Source organism: Gymnoscopelus microlampas (genome assembly GCF_963454915.1).
Source record: "Gymnoscopelus microlampas genome assembly, chromosome: 16".
Lineage (NCBI taxonomy): Eukaryota > Metazoa > Chordata > Actinopteri > Myctophiformes > Myctophidae > Gymnoscopelus > Gymnoscopelus microlampas.
The window spans coordinates 51,281,494-51,295,885 of NC_139953.1; the positions used below are offsets into that span (position 1 = coordinate 51,281,494).

At 39.5% G+C, this 14,392-nt stretch overlaps 3 protein-coding genes across 12 annotated transcripts in view; 2 read left to right on the forward strand and 1 right to left on the reverse strand.

Moving 5' to 3' along the window:
• The window catches only part of LOC311063419 (uncharacterized protein), a 45,353-nt gene extending 43,800 nt beyond the window's left edge, over positions 1-1,553 (forward strand). For 7 of the 8 annotated variants that reach the window (XM_084082861.1, XM_084082858.1, XM_084082863.1 and 4 more), the window contains one exon: positions 20-1,553. In XM_084082861.1, coding sequence (XP_083938987.1) covers positions 20-171 — 152 coding nt within the window. In that variant the 3' untranslated portion in view covers positions 172-1,553. The remainder of the gene's footprint in view (positions 1-19) is intronic. The other variant, XM_084082859.1, reaches the window with a different exon arrangement.
• LOC311063421 (uncharacterized protein) lies at positions 1,041-1,549 on the reverse strand (the record flags this gene model as incomplete). 3 transcript variants are annotated; one of them, XM_084082867.1, is made up of 2 exons in its annotated part: positions 1,041-1,185; positions 1,237-1,549. In XM_084082867.1, the coding sequence occupies 2 exons, from the start codon at positions 1,547-1,549 to the stop codon at positions 1,166-1,168; spliced, it is 333 nt and encodes a 110-aa protein (XP_083938993.1). In that variant the 3' UTR covers positions 1,041-1,165. The 3 variants fall into 3 exon arrangements, with proteins under 3 accessions (XP_083938993.1, XP_083938994.1, XP_083938995.1); XM_084082868.1 differs by having other exon boundaries at positions 1,046-1,185; positions 1,255-1,549; XM_084082869.1 differs by having other exon boundaries at positions 1,140-1,185; positions 1,291-1,549.
• Positions 1,554-4,256: 2,703 nt separating the features above from the next.
• Positions 4,257-11,812, forward strand: clvs2 (clavesin 2; the record flags this gene model as incomplete). The annotated part of the gene is made up of 5 exons (XM_084082992.1): positions 4,257-4,645; positions 5,914-6,088; positions 8,776-8,886; positions 9,161-9,381; positions 11,698-11,812. The coding sequence occupies 5 exons, from the start codon at positions 4,257-4,259 to the stop codon at positions 11,789-11,791; spliced, it is 990 nt and encodes a 329-aa protein (XP_083939118.1). The 3' UTR covers positions 11,792-11,812.
• Positions 11,813-14,392: the final 2,580 nt, after the last annotated feature.

Sequence of the window (14,392 nt, forward strand, 5' to 3'; positions counted from 1 at the left end):
TGTGTTCTTGTCTCATCAGGTCAGAAATATTTCCAGTGTGTTTATGTTCAGGGTCGAAGGTCACAATACCCCCTCCGACCTTTCACCCCGGCCATGACCCCACTCATGACCCCTGCCATGATGTCACCAGCCTTGAGATCCATGTTGGAACAACACCGAGCAGGAAAATAACATTTATGTTGGAACAACACCGAGCAGGAAAATAACATTTATGTTGGAACAACACCGAGCAGGAAAGTAAGATTCATGTTGGAACAACACTGAGCAGGAAAGTAAGAGTTGTGTCTGAAATCGCAAAGTACATCATTACTATACTGATGGTAAATGGTGCATTTCTATACATACTACATGCTAATGACTATGCTAATGTGTACATACTATATGGTAATTAATATGTTAATGTTTAATAATACATGTTAATTACTATACTAATGTATAAAACGACGTATAAATACATACTACATGCTAATGACTATGCTAATGCTAATTAGTATTCGATTTGCATATTACATAGTCTGTTACTATGAATAAATGAACACATTTGCATATTAAATAGTATGTTAGTATGAATAAGTTAAAACATTTGCATATTGCATAGTATGTTAGTATGAAAAGAGTATACATTTGCATATTAAATAGTATGTTAGTATGGATAAATGATACATTTGCATATTAAATAGTATGTTAGCATGAATAAATGCATACATTTGCAAATCAAATAGTATGTTAGTATGGATAAATTATACATTTGCATATTAAATAGTATGTTAGTATGGAATTTCAGACACATCCAGTGACCTTTTATCTTTGACCTCTGACAGCTAATAATGTGTCCTCCAGGCCACCAGGGGGAAATGTCTTCTTTTTTCCTTTTTTTGAGTGGTGCCAACCACTCCTATATCTGACTTTGTCTGTGTGTCCGTCCGTATGTATGTATGTCCAATAAACAAACATTGATGACAACATCAATACGGGGCTCATCAAAGGCACCACTCTCTTCACACAGGGTGTGATTTTTTAACATCCAGGGGACTAAAAGTGACCGGACTCCGCAGTGAATTGTATTTATTTATTTGTATTTATTTATTTATTTTATTTTATTTGATCTCTCAGCGGGTTTTAAGTCTTACTGTCCTCCCATAATGCTTTGCTGCCTTCCTGTTCATCAGTTTAACCACTGCACAACTGTGAAGGGTGTGGCCTCAGTGAAGGCCACAACCCTCATTGAGGCCACACCCTTCACTGGGGCCACACCCTTCACTGAGGCCCAACCCTTCTCTGAGGCCACACCCTTCTCTGAGGCCACACCCTTCTCTGAGGCCACACCCTTCTCTGAGGCCACACCCTTCTCTGAGGCCACACCCTTCTCTGAGGCCACACAACCCCTCACTGAGGCCACACCCTTCTCTGAGGCCACACCCTTCTCTGAGGCCACACCCTTCTCTGAGGCCACACCCTTCACTGGGGCCACACCCTTCTCTGAGGCCCAACCCTTCACTGAGGTATACTTCACAATATGTAATGGGGGTCCCTGATTCATCTCTATCATCTATCAGTATGCAGTGGGGGTCCCTGCTTCATCTCTCTCATCTATACAGTATGCTGTGGGGTCCTTGCTTCATCTCTATCATCTATAACATATGGGGGTCCCTGCTTCAGGAGAAGGATTATGATCAGTGCATAGTGCCGATCCTGAAACCGTATTGGCTGTCATTTCTTTCTCTGCTCTTAGTCTTGTTATGTGATATTTTCTCTCTCTTCCAGCACCCTGAACATGTGTATATTTAAGATCATATGATACAATATACATATATATATATATATATATATATATATATATATATTTAAAATCCTCCATATTGTGTTTTAGTCAAAGTGTGAGATTGTCTGTGTTTGTTTGTCAGATTTTTATTTATGCCGCTATAAAAGTGTCCATTACAGGTTAAAAGGTTAAATCAGATGTGGGTCAAACTGATTGTAATGCAACGTTATCTGCAATAAAAAATAATTTCTCAAAAAAAATAACACTTTACAGTGTAGATGGTTATGAATGATTTGATTGATTGATTGATGACAAGTTCAGTAACAGTGTTAAATAGCTCTATATTGTGATAGTAATCATTACTATAGAGTGTTTGTTCAGTAACAGTATTAAATAGCTCTATATTGTGATAGTAATCATTACTATAGAGTGTTTGTTCAGTAACAGTATTAAATAGCTCTATATTGTGATAGTAATCATTACTATATGGTGTTTGTTCAGTAACAGTATTAAATAGCTCTATATTGTGATAGTAATCATTACTATAGAGTGTTTGTTCAGTAACAGTATTAAATAGCTCTATATTGTGATAGTAATCATTACTATATAGTGTTTGTTCAGTAACAGTATTAAATAGCTCTATATTGTGATAGTAATCATTACTATAGAGTGTTTGTTCAGTAACAGTGTTAAATAGCTCTATATTGTGATAGTAATCATTACTATAGAGTGTTTGTTCAGTAACAGTGTTAAATAGCTCTATATTGTGATAGTAATCATTACTATATAGTGTTTGTTCAGTAACAGTATTAAATAGCTCTATATTGTGATAGTAATCATTACTATAGAGTGTTTGTTCAGTAACAGTGTTAAATAGCTCTATATTGTGATAGTAATCATTACTATATATTGCTGACCTCTCCTCTCTGCCAGCAAGCAGGTGTCCACCGGCTAACAGCTGAGAAACCCTCCCCCGCACACACACACACACACACACACACACACACACACACACACACACACACACACACACACACACACACACACACACACACACACACACACACACACACACACACACACACACACACACACACACACACACACACACACACACACACACACACACACACACACAGAGAGAGAGAGAGAGAGAGAGCATCCTGTGACTCCTCCCCCTCTCCTCTCCTCCTGATGAACATGTTTCTCATTTCACTTTCAGCCGTTAGGAACCGAACCGTTAGTTTAACGTTAGAGGCCGTTACGTTACCGTTACGTTACCGTTTAACGTTAGAAGCCGTTGTTAGGATCCGTTACGTCAGTTTAACGTTAGGAACCGTTACCGTTTCTCTCTCTCCCCACCGGATGGACGATCCAGCGTTTTAAAGGCTGATGGATGTTTATATTAGAGAATCAGAGGATTACATGATGGAACCTACAGCCCTGATGGAGAGGATTTATAATGGAGAAGATTCATTACATCTATAGATGATTCAATACATTTATAGAGGATTTATAATGGAGAAGATTCATTACATCTATAGATGATTCAATACATTTATAGAGGATTTATAATGGAGAAGATTCATTACATCTATAGATGATTCAATACATTTATAGAGGATTTATAATGGAGAAGATTCATTACATCTATAGATGATTCAATACATTTATAGAGGATTTATAATGGAGAAGATTCATTACATCTATAGATGATTCAATACATTTATAGAGGATTTATAATGGAGAAGATTCATTACATCTATAGATGATTCAATACATTTATAGGGTTATGGTTAGGGTTAGGGTTCAGGGTTAGGGTTCAGGGTTCAGGGTTCAGTATTATTATAGAGCTGTACAAAGATAAACAGAAAACAACTGATAAACTAAAGCTATGGATGCATGAGCTCAGCTCTCTCTCCTGTTGATTCTCTATAGATCATTGTAGAGAGATAAGTGATTTATTTTCATCCTGTAATAATACTTGTGGTCTGTCTACATACATGGTATACATTATAGTATAGATATATATAATATAATATCTATATATTATTGTTATAATAATACTTGTGGTGGGAGGAAGGGAAGACAAGGAAAGGAGGATGACTCACTTACAGAGCGGACTGTCTACATACACATAGGTATACATATATATATATATATACATATATATATATATATATATATATATATATATATATATATATATATATATATATATATATATATATATATATAGGTATATATTACAATACATCAAAGGTAGGCCTACAGAAGGAAAGGAGGACGGTCTAGATTCATGTATACATTATAGTATATTATAGGCCTATAGAAGGAAAGATGACTCACTTCTAGTTACATATAGGTATACATATATATATAGATATATAGATAGGTAGATTAGGTATACATATATATGTATACCTATATAGATATATAGATAGGTAGATTAGGTATACATTCATGTACATCATAGGTAGGCCCAGAAGGAAAGATGACTCACTTGCAGAGCGGACTGTCTGAGGAGACTCTGGAGAAAGCCAAGGCAGAGTTAAAGGAGAACCCAGAGTCTTTGCACCAGGACATCCAGGAGGTCAGGGACATGATCATCACCAGACCAGACATCGGGTTCCTCAGGACGGACGACTTGTTCATCCTGAGGTTCCTCAGAGCCAGGAAGTTCAACCACTTCGAGGCGTTCCGCCTGTTGGCTCAGTACTTTGAGTACCGGCAGCAGAACCTGGACATGTTCAAGAACCTGAAGGCCACAGAGCCTGGCATCAAGCAGGCTCTGAAGGACGGCTTCCCCGGAGTTCTGTCTGACCTGGACCGCTACGGACGCAGGATTCTGGTTCTGTTCGCTGCAAACTGGGACCAGAGCAGGTACTGTACAACATATAACATACTGTAACATATAACATACAGTATAACACATATTTATATCAGTGTAAAAGATTCTGGTTCTGTTCGCTGCAAACTGGGACCAGAGCAGGTACTGTACAACATATAACATACTGTAACATATAACATATAACATAGAGTATAACACAACATATTTATATCAGTGTAAAAGATTCTGGTTCTGTTCGCTGCAAACTAGGACCAGAGCAGGTCACAACATATAGAAACAATAATGAAACTGGCACATTCACTGGACCAACAGTGGAAATATATAAGGAACTAGAAAAGGTTCTCCTCGGAGCACAGGTCTCCGCCAGGTCAGGTAGGATATTGTGGGCCAGCAATGTTCGGAATCCACCAATCAGGATGGAATATGAAAAATCGGACGTATCCGTCTTGATCACATGACCAAAAGAGATCATGTGTACCGATTTGCGTGATGTTTGGACAACATTAGTAGGAGTAATATAAAAATATAGTATTGCAAAAATCGGCCTCCTGGTGGCGCTATAATAGGGCAATGTTCAAAGGGTGGCGTATGTTCCTCAACGTAGTGCGAATGTGCGTACAAAGTTTCACCGCAATCGGACGCTGCATTCGTGATTTGAGGCATTTTGTTCAAAACGGAGCACTCCTGCAAACTTTAGACGGACGGACACACACGCACACGCACACGCACACGCACACGCACACGCACACGCACACGCACACACACACACACACACACACACACCTAACCCGGACGGACAGGGTGCAAAACATATCTCCTCATGCCTACCATTGTATCACTGGTGGAGACAATAATAAAGTCCACACACTGTAATTTTAAAATAAGCTCCTAGTCAAGGCTTTATTAACGTTTCGACACAAAGGTCTTCTTCAGAATGAGGAACAGGATATATATACATTTATAAATATACATATATAAACACCTCAGACTGAGATGATCACACAGGTCAATGTGCTGTGAAAACATCCCATAGTAGGACCCAACTACCACAGAATGACAAAGCAGCAAAATACTAAACACAAAACATTTGTTTGCAAAAAGCATTTTTATATACAAATTAAAAGAAAAATCAATATATGAAGAGTATACGTCTGTCTGTTTGTCTGTGTCTGTCTCTGTCTCTGTCTCTGTCTCTGTCTCTGTGTCTCTCTCTCTCTCTCTCTCTCTCTCTCTCTCTCTCTCTCTCTCTCTCTCTCTCTCTCTCTCTCTCTCTCTCTCTCTCTGTATGTCTCTCTATCAGGTATTCATTTGTAGACATATTGAGGTCCATCTTGCTATCACTGGAGTCTATGATAGAGGATCCAGAACTTCAAGTCAACGGTTTCATTCTCATCATCGACTGGAGCAACTTTACCTTCAAACAGGCGTCTAGACTGACCCCTAGCATGCTGCGCCTGGCTATAGAGGGTCTGCAGGTAAGACCCTTTACCTAGACCTACCTAGACCTCTAGACCATACCTAGACCTAGACCTATATATATATGTATACACACACACACACACACACACACACACACACACACACACACACACACACACACACACACACTAGACTATCATCTTATATAAACACAATTGACACAAATAATTGACACTCTCATTTCTGCTGATTATAGGATCATTAGAATCACAAAGGTGTGCTGTGATTCTAATTAGTGCAAAGGGATAGTGCAGGACGGAAGTTGTGAGCTTGTAGATCTGCTATTTTGAGTGTAGGACACAGACACTGTCATACAACAAGGGTGATTCTCCTGCTGGCTTTCATGCAGTTCCACTTGTCAACCAGTAGGTGTCGTACCTGACCACAGGATGGAAGAGCAGGGAGACCTGATGATACCGGAGAGCCTATTTCCACCAATCAGATTGCTTGGTTTGAACTTCCTGTTATGTTGGGAAGGTTCAGTTCAGTGTTGGTTGGAATGTGGAGGTTTGTCTCTGAATCACTTTTATTGTCTCTGAATCAGAATCACTTTTATTGTCTCTGAATCAGAAACACTTTTATTGTCTCTGAATCAGAAACACTTTTATTGTCTCTGAATCAGAAACACTTTTATTGTCTCTGAATCAGAAACACTTTTATTGTCTCTGAATCAGAAACACTTTTATTGTCTCTGAATCAGAATCATTTTTATTGTCTCTGAATCAGAATCACTTTATTGTCTCTGAATCAGAATCACTTTTATTGTCTCTGAATCAGAATCACTTTTATTGTCTCTGAATCAGAAACACTTTTATTGTCTCTGAATCAGAATCATTTTTATTGTCTCTGAATCAGAAACACTTTTATTGTCTCTGAATCAGAATCACTTTTATTGTCTCTGAATCAGAAACACTTTTATTGTCTCTGAATCAGAATCACTATATATATATATATATATATATATATATATATATATATATATATATATATATATATATATTTATTACACGGCTTGGTTGAATGCTCGATTCTGATTGGTCAGTCATCGGTCATTATTTCTGGATAATGACCGATGAGCTCTATAACGGACCGCTGTGTAATCAGAGACTCAGAACACCTGCTCATGTCAACCTGTGCTGCTTGGTTATATGCTTTATCCAACATGACAGCCATGTAAACAAACAAACAATGTCATTTACAACTAAACGTTGCTCTCAAGAATGTTTTTGAAAACATTTGAAGTGAGAAATAGACGATGCAATAACCGAGAAGTCATTCTATTTGATCCACTGCGCTTCCTTGTTTATCGTGGCACAACAACGGGGGAATACCAAAACGCTCGCCCCAAAACACAGTCGCCCCGGGGCAAATCCGGCGGTATTACAGGCAAATCGGCAGTAAATAGAATGGGGGGCGAGTGTGTTTTGGGGCGAGTTTTTTTCCATTTCGTCATTTGTTTTTGCGAGGCGAACTTGTCCGCCCAGCCCAATACTTATGGAATACTTTCATTGCCGTAAGCAAGGAAATACTTTGTTTTGTTGTTACTTTTGGGTAAATGTATTTATGTATTTATTAAGTAGCCGTGTAATAAGCGGGATAATGCATGGGGAGGTAGTCATTATTGAAATTTAAAGCCCTGCACGCACGCACACATGCACACGCCCCCCTCTCTCTCTCGCTCTCTCACACACAGACATGCGCCCAACTGCGTCTTTCATAATCCGTTACGGTGCAATCTTTGTCAGTCAGTAGGCTTGTAGCCTACATGAATGACATATTATGATAGGCCTACCAATCACATCGCCATGAATGGAATACGTTTGTATATTTATTTACCCCATACCGAGCAGTGCGCGTTCGATAGTTACACTAAAGCATGTTATGTATTCCTCATGAGACTCGGGCGGTCTGCAGACTGCAGTGATCCCGTGCCGCCACCCACGTTATAAGAGATTGGATCGTCAGGTTTATATCCTTAACCCAGCCAGGTTGTAGCCTATATAACTCTCTATGACATAACTCCATACCATAGGACAAGCTACTGTAAGTTTGTAGACCTCACTGTCCCGACGCGCGACTCGCGACGCAAAAGCGCTCGTTATTTTGAAAATAGCAGATCTACAAGCTCACAACGCGTCGCGATGCGATGCGACGCTGGCTTGTGAGCTTGTAGATTTGCTATTTTCAATGCAGCCAGATCTACAATCTTATCTGAATGACTGTTAAAGCAGTTTGTTTAAATTACTTTATAAAATGTTATATTTTCACAGGGATTATTTATTAGTGTAGATATACATGTAGGAGTGGATTATGTGTCCAGATGCCTGTCAGACCGTCGGACAATGCTGCTCCGCAGGTCTAGAATGGAATAAACGGGCGCAGCCAACGTCAACAACTGGTCTCGACCAGACGTGAGATCTCAGCGTAAAGTAGCATGAAGCCCACGTCAGGATATATTGATAAATGCCGAAAGGTGCGGTGATCACGCCGTACGCTCATTATTCGGGCTGCACCGCGTTGATAAATGAGGGCCAAAGTCTCCACCCAACCGCCATTATGCATATCATTTTGTGCATTTTCATATATTTACCATATATAGGTGTGTGTGTGTGTGTGTGTGTGTGTGTGTGTGTGTGTGTGTGTGTGTGTGTGTGTGTGTGTGTGTGTGTGTGTGTGTGTGTAGGACAGCTTTCCTGCCAGGTTCGGGGGGATCCACTTTGTGAACCAGCCCTGGTACATCCATGCTCTCTACACCGTCATACGGCCGTTCCTCAAGGACAAGACCAGGAAACGGGTGAGACTTAGGTCCTCATGATGTCACATCCTGTTTAAATCGCTTAAGCTGAATTCCAATACCCCAAATCTCGGCCACTCGCTCACTCCCACTCGCTCACTTGTGGTCTTGTAGATCTTCATTTAACCTGTCCTATGGTCTTGTAGATCTCCATTTAACCTGTCCTATGGTCTTGTACATCTTCATTTAACCTGTCCTATGGTCTTGTAGATCTTCATTTAACCTGTCCTATGGTCTTGTAGATCTTCATTTAACCTGTCCTATGGTCTTGTAGATCTTCATGCACGGTAACAACCTGAACAGCCTCCATCAGCTCCTCCATCCAGAGATCCTTCCCTCAGAGCTGGGCGGTTCGATGCCTCCGTACGACATGGGAACCTGGGCCAGGACTCTGCTGGACCACGCCTACGATGAAGACCTGGACTACTGTCCTCTGTCAGTCCAAGACCTGGAGAAAGACCTGGACCCAGACATGTCCCCCAAGACCATGAAGAGGTACTGTACATGTAGTTGTAAAACACACATAGCAGTGGACAGAGCCTATAGCTGGCATAATGTAACCTAACCCTAACCATTGATTGTGCCATTAACCCATTCACACACACATTCATACAGCGATGGCGGAGGAAACCATTCAAGGCACCAACCTGCTCATCGGGAGCAATTAGGGGTTCAGTGTCTTGCTCAAGGACACTTCCACACTAACTCTGGGGGAGCGCCCCAGCCCGGGATAGAGTTCACTCTACCCGGCCACTCCACCCCTGAGCCACTGCCGCCCATGTAGATTTAATGTTGTTATTTAACAGCCCCCTCAGTTAGGGGAGGGTAAGATGATCCACTTTTCACTTAAGTTGTCCTGGAAGCAAGGCAAAATGAGATCTAAACATCTAGCCTTATTTCAGGATGTCTTCTATCAATCGAAATTATGAGTAACTCATCTATGACAGTATCTATGACAAAGCGCCATAAAAATATGACTTCTAAAACGTTTTCAAAAATAATGTAATAACACATTTCCCTTGCAAATAGTCTTATTTATTTTCTTATAACGCTTATTTAAACAATATAAAGCTACTTAAATAAAGTTTGTTATTCTCTTAAATGAGATATTCATCCAAATTAAAGGTCATCCAGCATAATTTGAGTAGCAAAGAAATAATATAAAATATGAATAGTGATTAATGTTAGGCTCAATTACCCTGGGGCATTTGGTTCATTTTACCCCACAGCCACCATTTTAGACAAAATTGGCTAGAATAATTCTTCAGGCAATTTCTTTGCTAAATTATTCACATGGTTTTTTTTACGGGGCACGGTGGCGCAGTCGGTAGCGCTGTCGCCTCACAGCTAGAAGGTCCTGGGTTCGATTCCTGCCAGGGACGCTGTGGGCGCTGGGGGCGTGTTCTCTCCTCCACGTCATCGGCGCCCATACCCTAGGTGGGGTTGGTGAAAGGGCCTACTCTGTGTGGAGTTTGCATGTTCTCCCCGTGTCTCCTAGGGTAGTTAATACCCTCACAAAAACATGTAGTAATCCTGGTCACTATACTGCCTCCCCCTGGTCAGCCGGGGCGCCTGATGGAGGAGAAGGGAACTGGTTGGAATAACGTGTTCCTTCCACGCGCTACGTCCAACCAGGGAAACTCCCCCCTGTCGGGTGATAAGAAGCGGCCTGCTTGCTCCTCATGCATTGAAGGAGGCATGAGCTTCAGCTTGGGCTCTCCCTAGGCTGGCAGAGGGTAGGTAGTGCCCAGGATTACATAGGCAATTGGCACTGGGTGAAAAAATGTGGGTTACAAAATCGTGGGATAAAAATTATTTAGAAAAAAAAAAAAAAAAATATTCACATGGTTTTATCCAACATGTATGATATACATTTTTAGATCTGGGTAAATTAGCTTTGATACAACAGTCATTCTCCCTGACGTGTAGAAATCTGACTGGCAAAAAAACTGTTTGTTGTGTAAAATAATGTTTTAGACTTTCCCCAGGTGCTTCCCAATTTCACAACCAGGTGTAAATGATGGATGTTTACTAGATTTAAGGTCACATCACATGACAACACAGTTTTCTAGATAAAGGGGGTTCAGTTTACCCACTGGCTCATCTTACCTTACCATCTTACCATCTTAATATATGGCAGGGAAGAAGAGGGTAAGATCACCTTTTACATTTTAAATGACTATGTCCAGAAAAAAGAGAATTCTATAATAAAGTGTTAATTTATCTGGTCTAGTATTTGCTATATTGTCCTAATAAAAATATTCCAGCATGGATGTCAGGCTTTATAGTGACATTGATTAACACACATATAAAACTTCACTGTGAATTCATGTTAATATCTTGCTCAATACTGAGTATAGATTTGTACTGATTGACTCAAGTGTAGTATAACCTTGTAGTGTCCCACCCCCCCGAAGCGCGCGCAGCACATTGATGGACCTGTTTGCATGCCTGAGATGTTTTCAACCCAAATGAGCATCATGTGACGCTAGGTTAATGATGGCTCGTTAAGTACCTGTATGAGCATCATGTGACACTAGGTTAATGGTGGCTCGTTAAGTACCTGTATGAGCATCATGTGACACTAGGTTAATGATGGCTCGTTAAGTACCTGTATGAGCATCATGTGACACTAGGTTAATGATGGCTCGTTAAGTACCTGTATGCACATGTTTCACTTCAATGACAATCAGCTGTAAACGTTTCTGTCTTTGGCGCCGTGTGTGTGTGTGTGTGTGTGTGTGTGTGTGTGTGTGTGTGTGTGTGTGTGTGTGCGTGTGTGCGTGCGTGCGTGCGTGTGTGTGTGCTCAGATCTCAGTCGGTAGTGGAACCAGGTGTTCTGAAACGAGCCGACAAGGTGAAGACTGAGGAGGACAACATGCAGCCACTGCTGTCACTGGACTGAACACACACACACACACACACACACACACACACACACACACACACACACACACACACACACACACACACACACACACACACACACACACACACACACACACACACACTGAACTAGAGGGACAGGTACTGGCTGTTTCAGAGATCTGCTCTCACCAGATGTTTGCCAGATGTTCTCCACATCATATCCAGATGTTCTCCTGCTGGTATTAACTATGTTATTTAATTATTTATTTGTGTGCTGACTCCTAAACCCTCTGTATGAAGAATGATTTATACTGTTGTGAGCTTGTAGATCGGTTATTTAAACCAAAGATACAGTAGTGTTCTTTTAACCATTTAAGACCCTTATACTTTATAATACCACAAATAGTGAATTTAGCAGATGTACAAGCTCACACGTGTTGTGAGCTTTTTTGACAAAAAAGAAAGATTATGTTTTTTGAAAATCTTTAAAATGTTCACCTGGGACACGCCCCCAAAACATGGATGCCAGGTTGAAAGTAATTAAAGCGGATCCGACCACATTTCTACTGAGTTATAAAGCGACAGCTCGTTAGAGAAGACGCTAAATTACATTTAGTCTTTGATGCGATACCTCTTGTCAACCAGTAGGTGTCCTTCCAACCAAATATCACACTTAAAATAACACTCAGGATTTTGCAGTGTAGGCATTGATGTAAACAGACTCACTACGATGCAAACATCAGACCATGTGACTAGGATGTGAACAGACTCACTAGGATGTGAACAGACTCACTGGGATGTGAACAGACTCACTGGGATGTGAACAGACTCACTGGGATGTGAACAGACTCACTGGGATGTGAACAGACTCACTGGGATGTGAACAGACTCACTAGGATGTGAACAGACTCACTAGGATGTAAACAGACTCACTGGGATGTGAACAGACTCACTAGGATGTGAACAGACTCACTAGGATGTGAACAGACTCACTAGGATGTGAACAGACTCACTAGGATGTGAACAGACTCACTCGGCGTCAAGCCTTCCTCAGAGTGTTAAGAAAGGCAGGCAGCCAGTGAAATAAAGTCTGTATAACCTCAAAGTGAACTATTATCATCATTAGTATTATTAACAATACAATATATAATACTATATCAATAAATAAAGTCTGTATAACCTCAAAGTGAACTATTATCATCATTAGTATTATTAACAATACAATATATAATACTATATCAATAAATAAAGTCTGTATAACCTCAAAGTGAACTACTATCATCATTAGTATTATTAACAATACAATATATAATACTATATCAATAAATAAAGTCTGTATAACCTCAAAGTGAACTACTATCATCATTAGTATTAGTAACAATATGTTATAGAGATATTCATACGCTGAGTTTAAACTCCTGTCTTTTCAGCAGCTGTTAAAACTGTATCGATGGAGATCTCATGTTGTACATTATTTATTATTGTTGTTTTTTATTATCACAGTATTATTTATGATATTATTATTGTGTTTTATGATCACAACATTATTTATATTATTATTGTTTTTTTATTATTTAGATGATCAGTATTGTTTTAAGCTCTAAACACCAAACATTTTAAAACTTTTACACAATGATCAACATCTGTATCTTTTAATTGTCTACAAATCATTTTGGGATTAAACATTGATTAATATGCTGGAAATAACCGCTTACAGAACATGTTGATAATGTTTATATAAGAAGCTACAGTGATTTGTGGTGGTTATGCATATCTTATGGGTTTTATACTGCACTCAAACTCACCAGAAAACACTTGATAAAACATTCATGATAACCACTGGTTCCCATGGTAACGTAATACAACATGAACATGCTTATGGAATATTAACATTATGACTGCTGTTCACACTCATCATTTCAACCAAAGCCACTTCTTTGATTGTAAAAAGTATTATTTCTTTGATTGTAAAATAAAGTATTATTTATTTGATTGTAAAATAAAGTATTATTTTTTTGATTGTAAAAGAAAATATTATTTAATTGATTGTAAATTGTATTGTATTATTTATTATTTTATTGTATTATTTTTAGATTCAGTGATTTTTGGAATTTAGACTCTTGTTTTTGTTTTTCACTCTTCTTTGATTGTATATTTCTAGTTGGGGCTGAAGAGTTTGTGAAAGAATGAGGAATTATTAAAAGTAGCAAAAGTCTGTTGTTGCTTCATTTATACTGTCTTATGAAAATAGCTGATCTACAAACTCACAATGTGTCATAGAACATCATAGAACAGGGGTCTTCAACAGCGGGTCCGGGACCCCTAGAGGGTCCTCAGAGTTACTACAGGGGGTCCGCCAAATCTTTGTGTGATATGATTTTTTTTGTTTTTACATTAACCACTTGAATCCTATCATCCCTTTTCTGAGGAGAACTTTAGCCAAAAATAGCCGATCTAGGAGCTCAAAACGCCTCACACTGCGAGGCGTTTTGAGCTTTTAGATCGGCTATTTTTGGCAAAGAGTAATTGGTGGGGGGGGGGGGAAAAGCAGACCAAGTTTAAAAAAAAGAAAAATAAATAAATTCTGAAACACAATTGTATACAATATATATAGAGGGGGTCCCTGCTTCATCTCTCG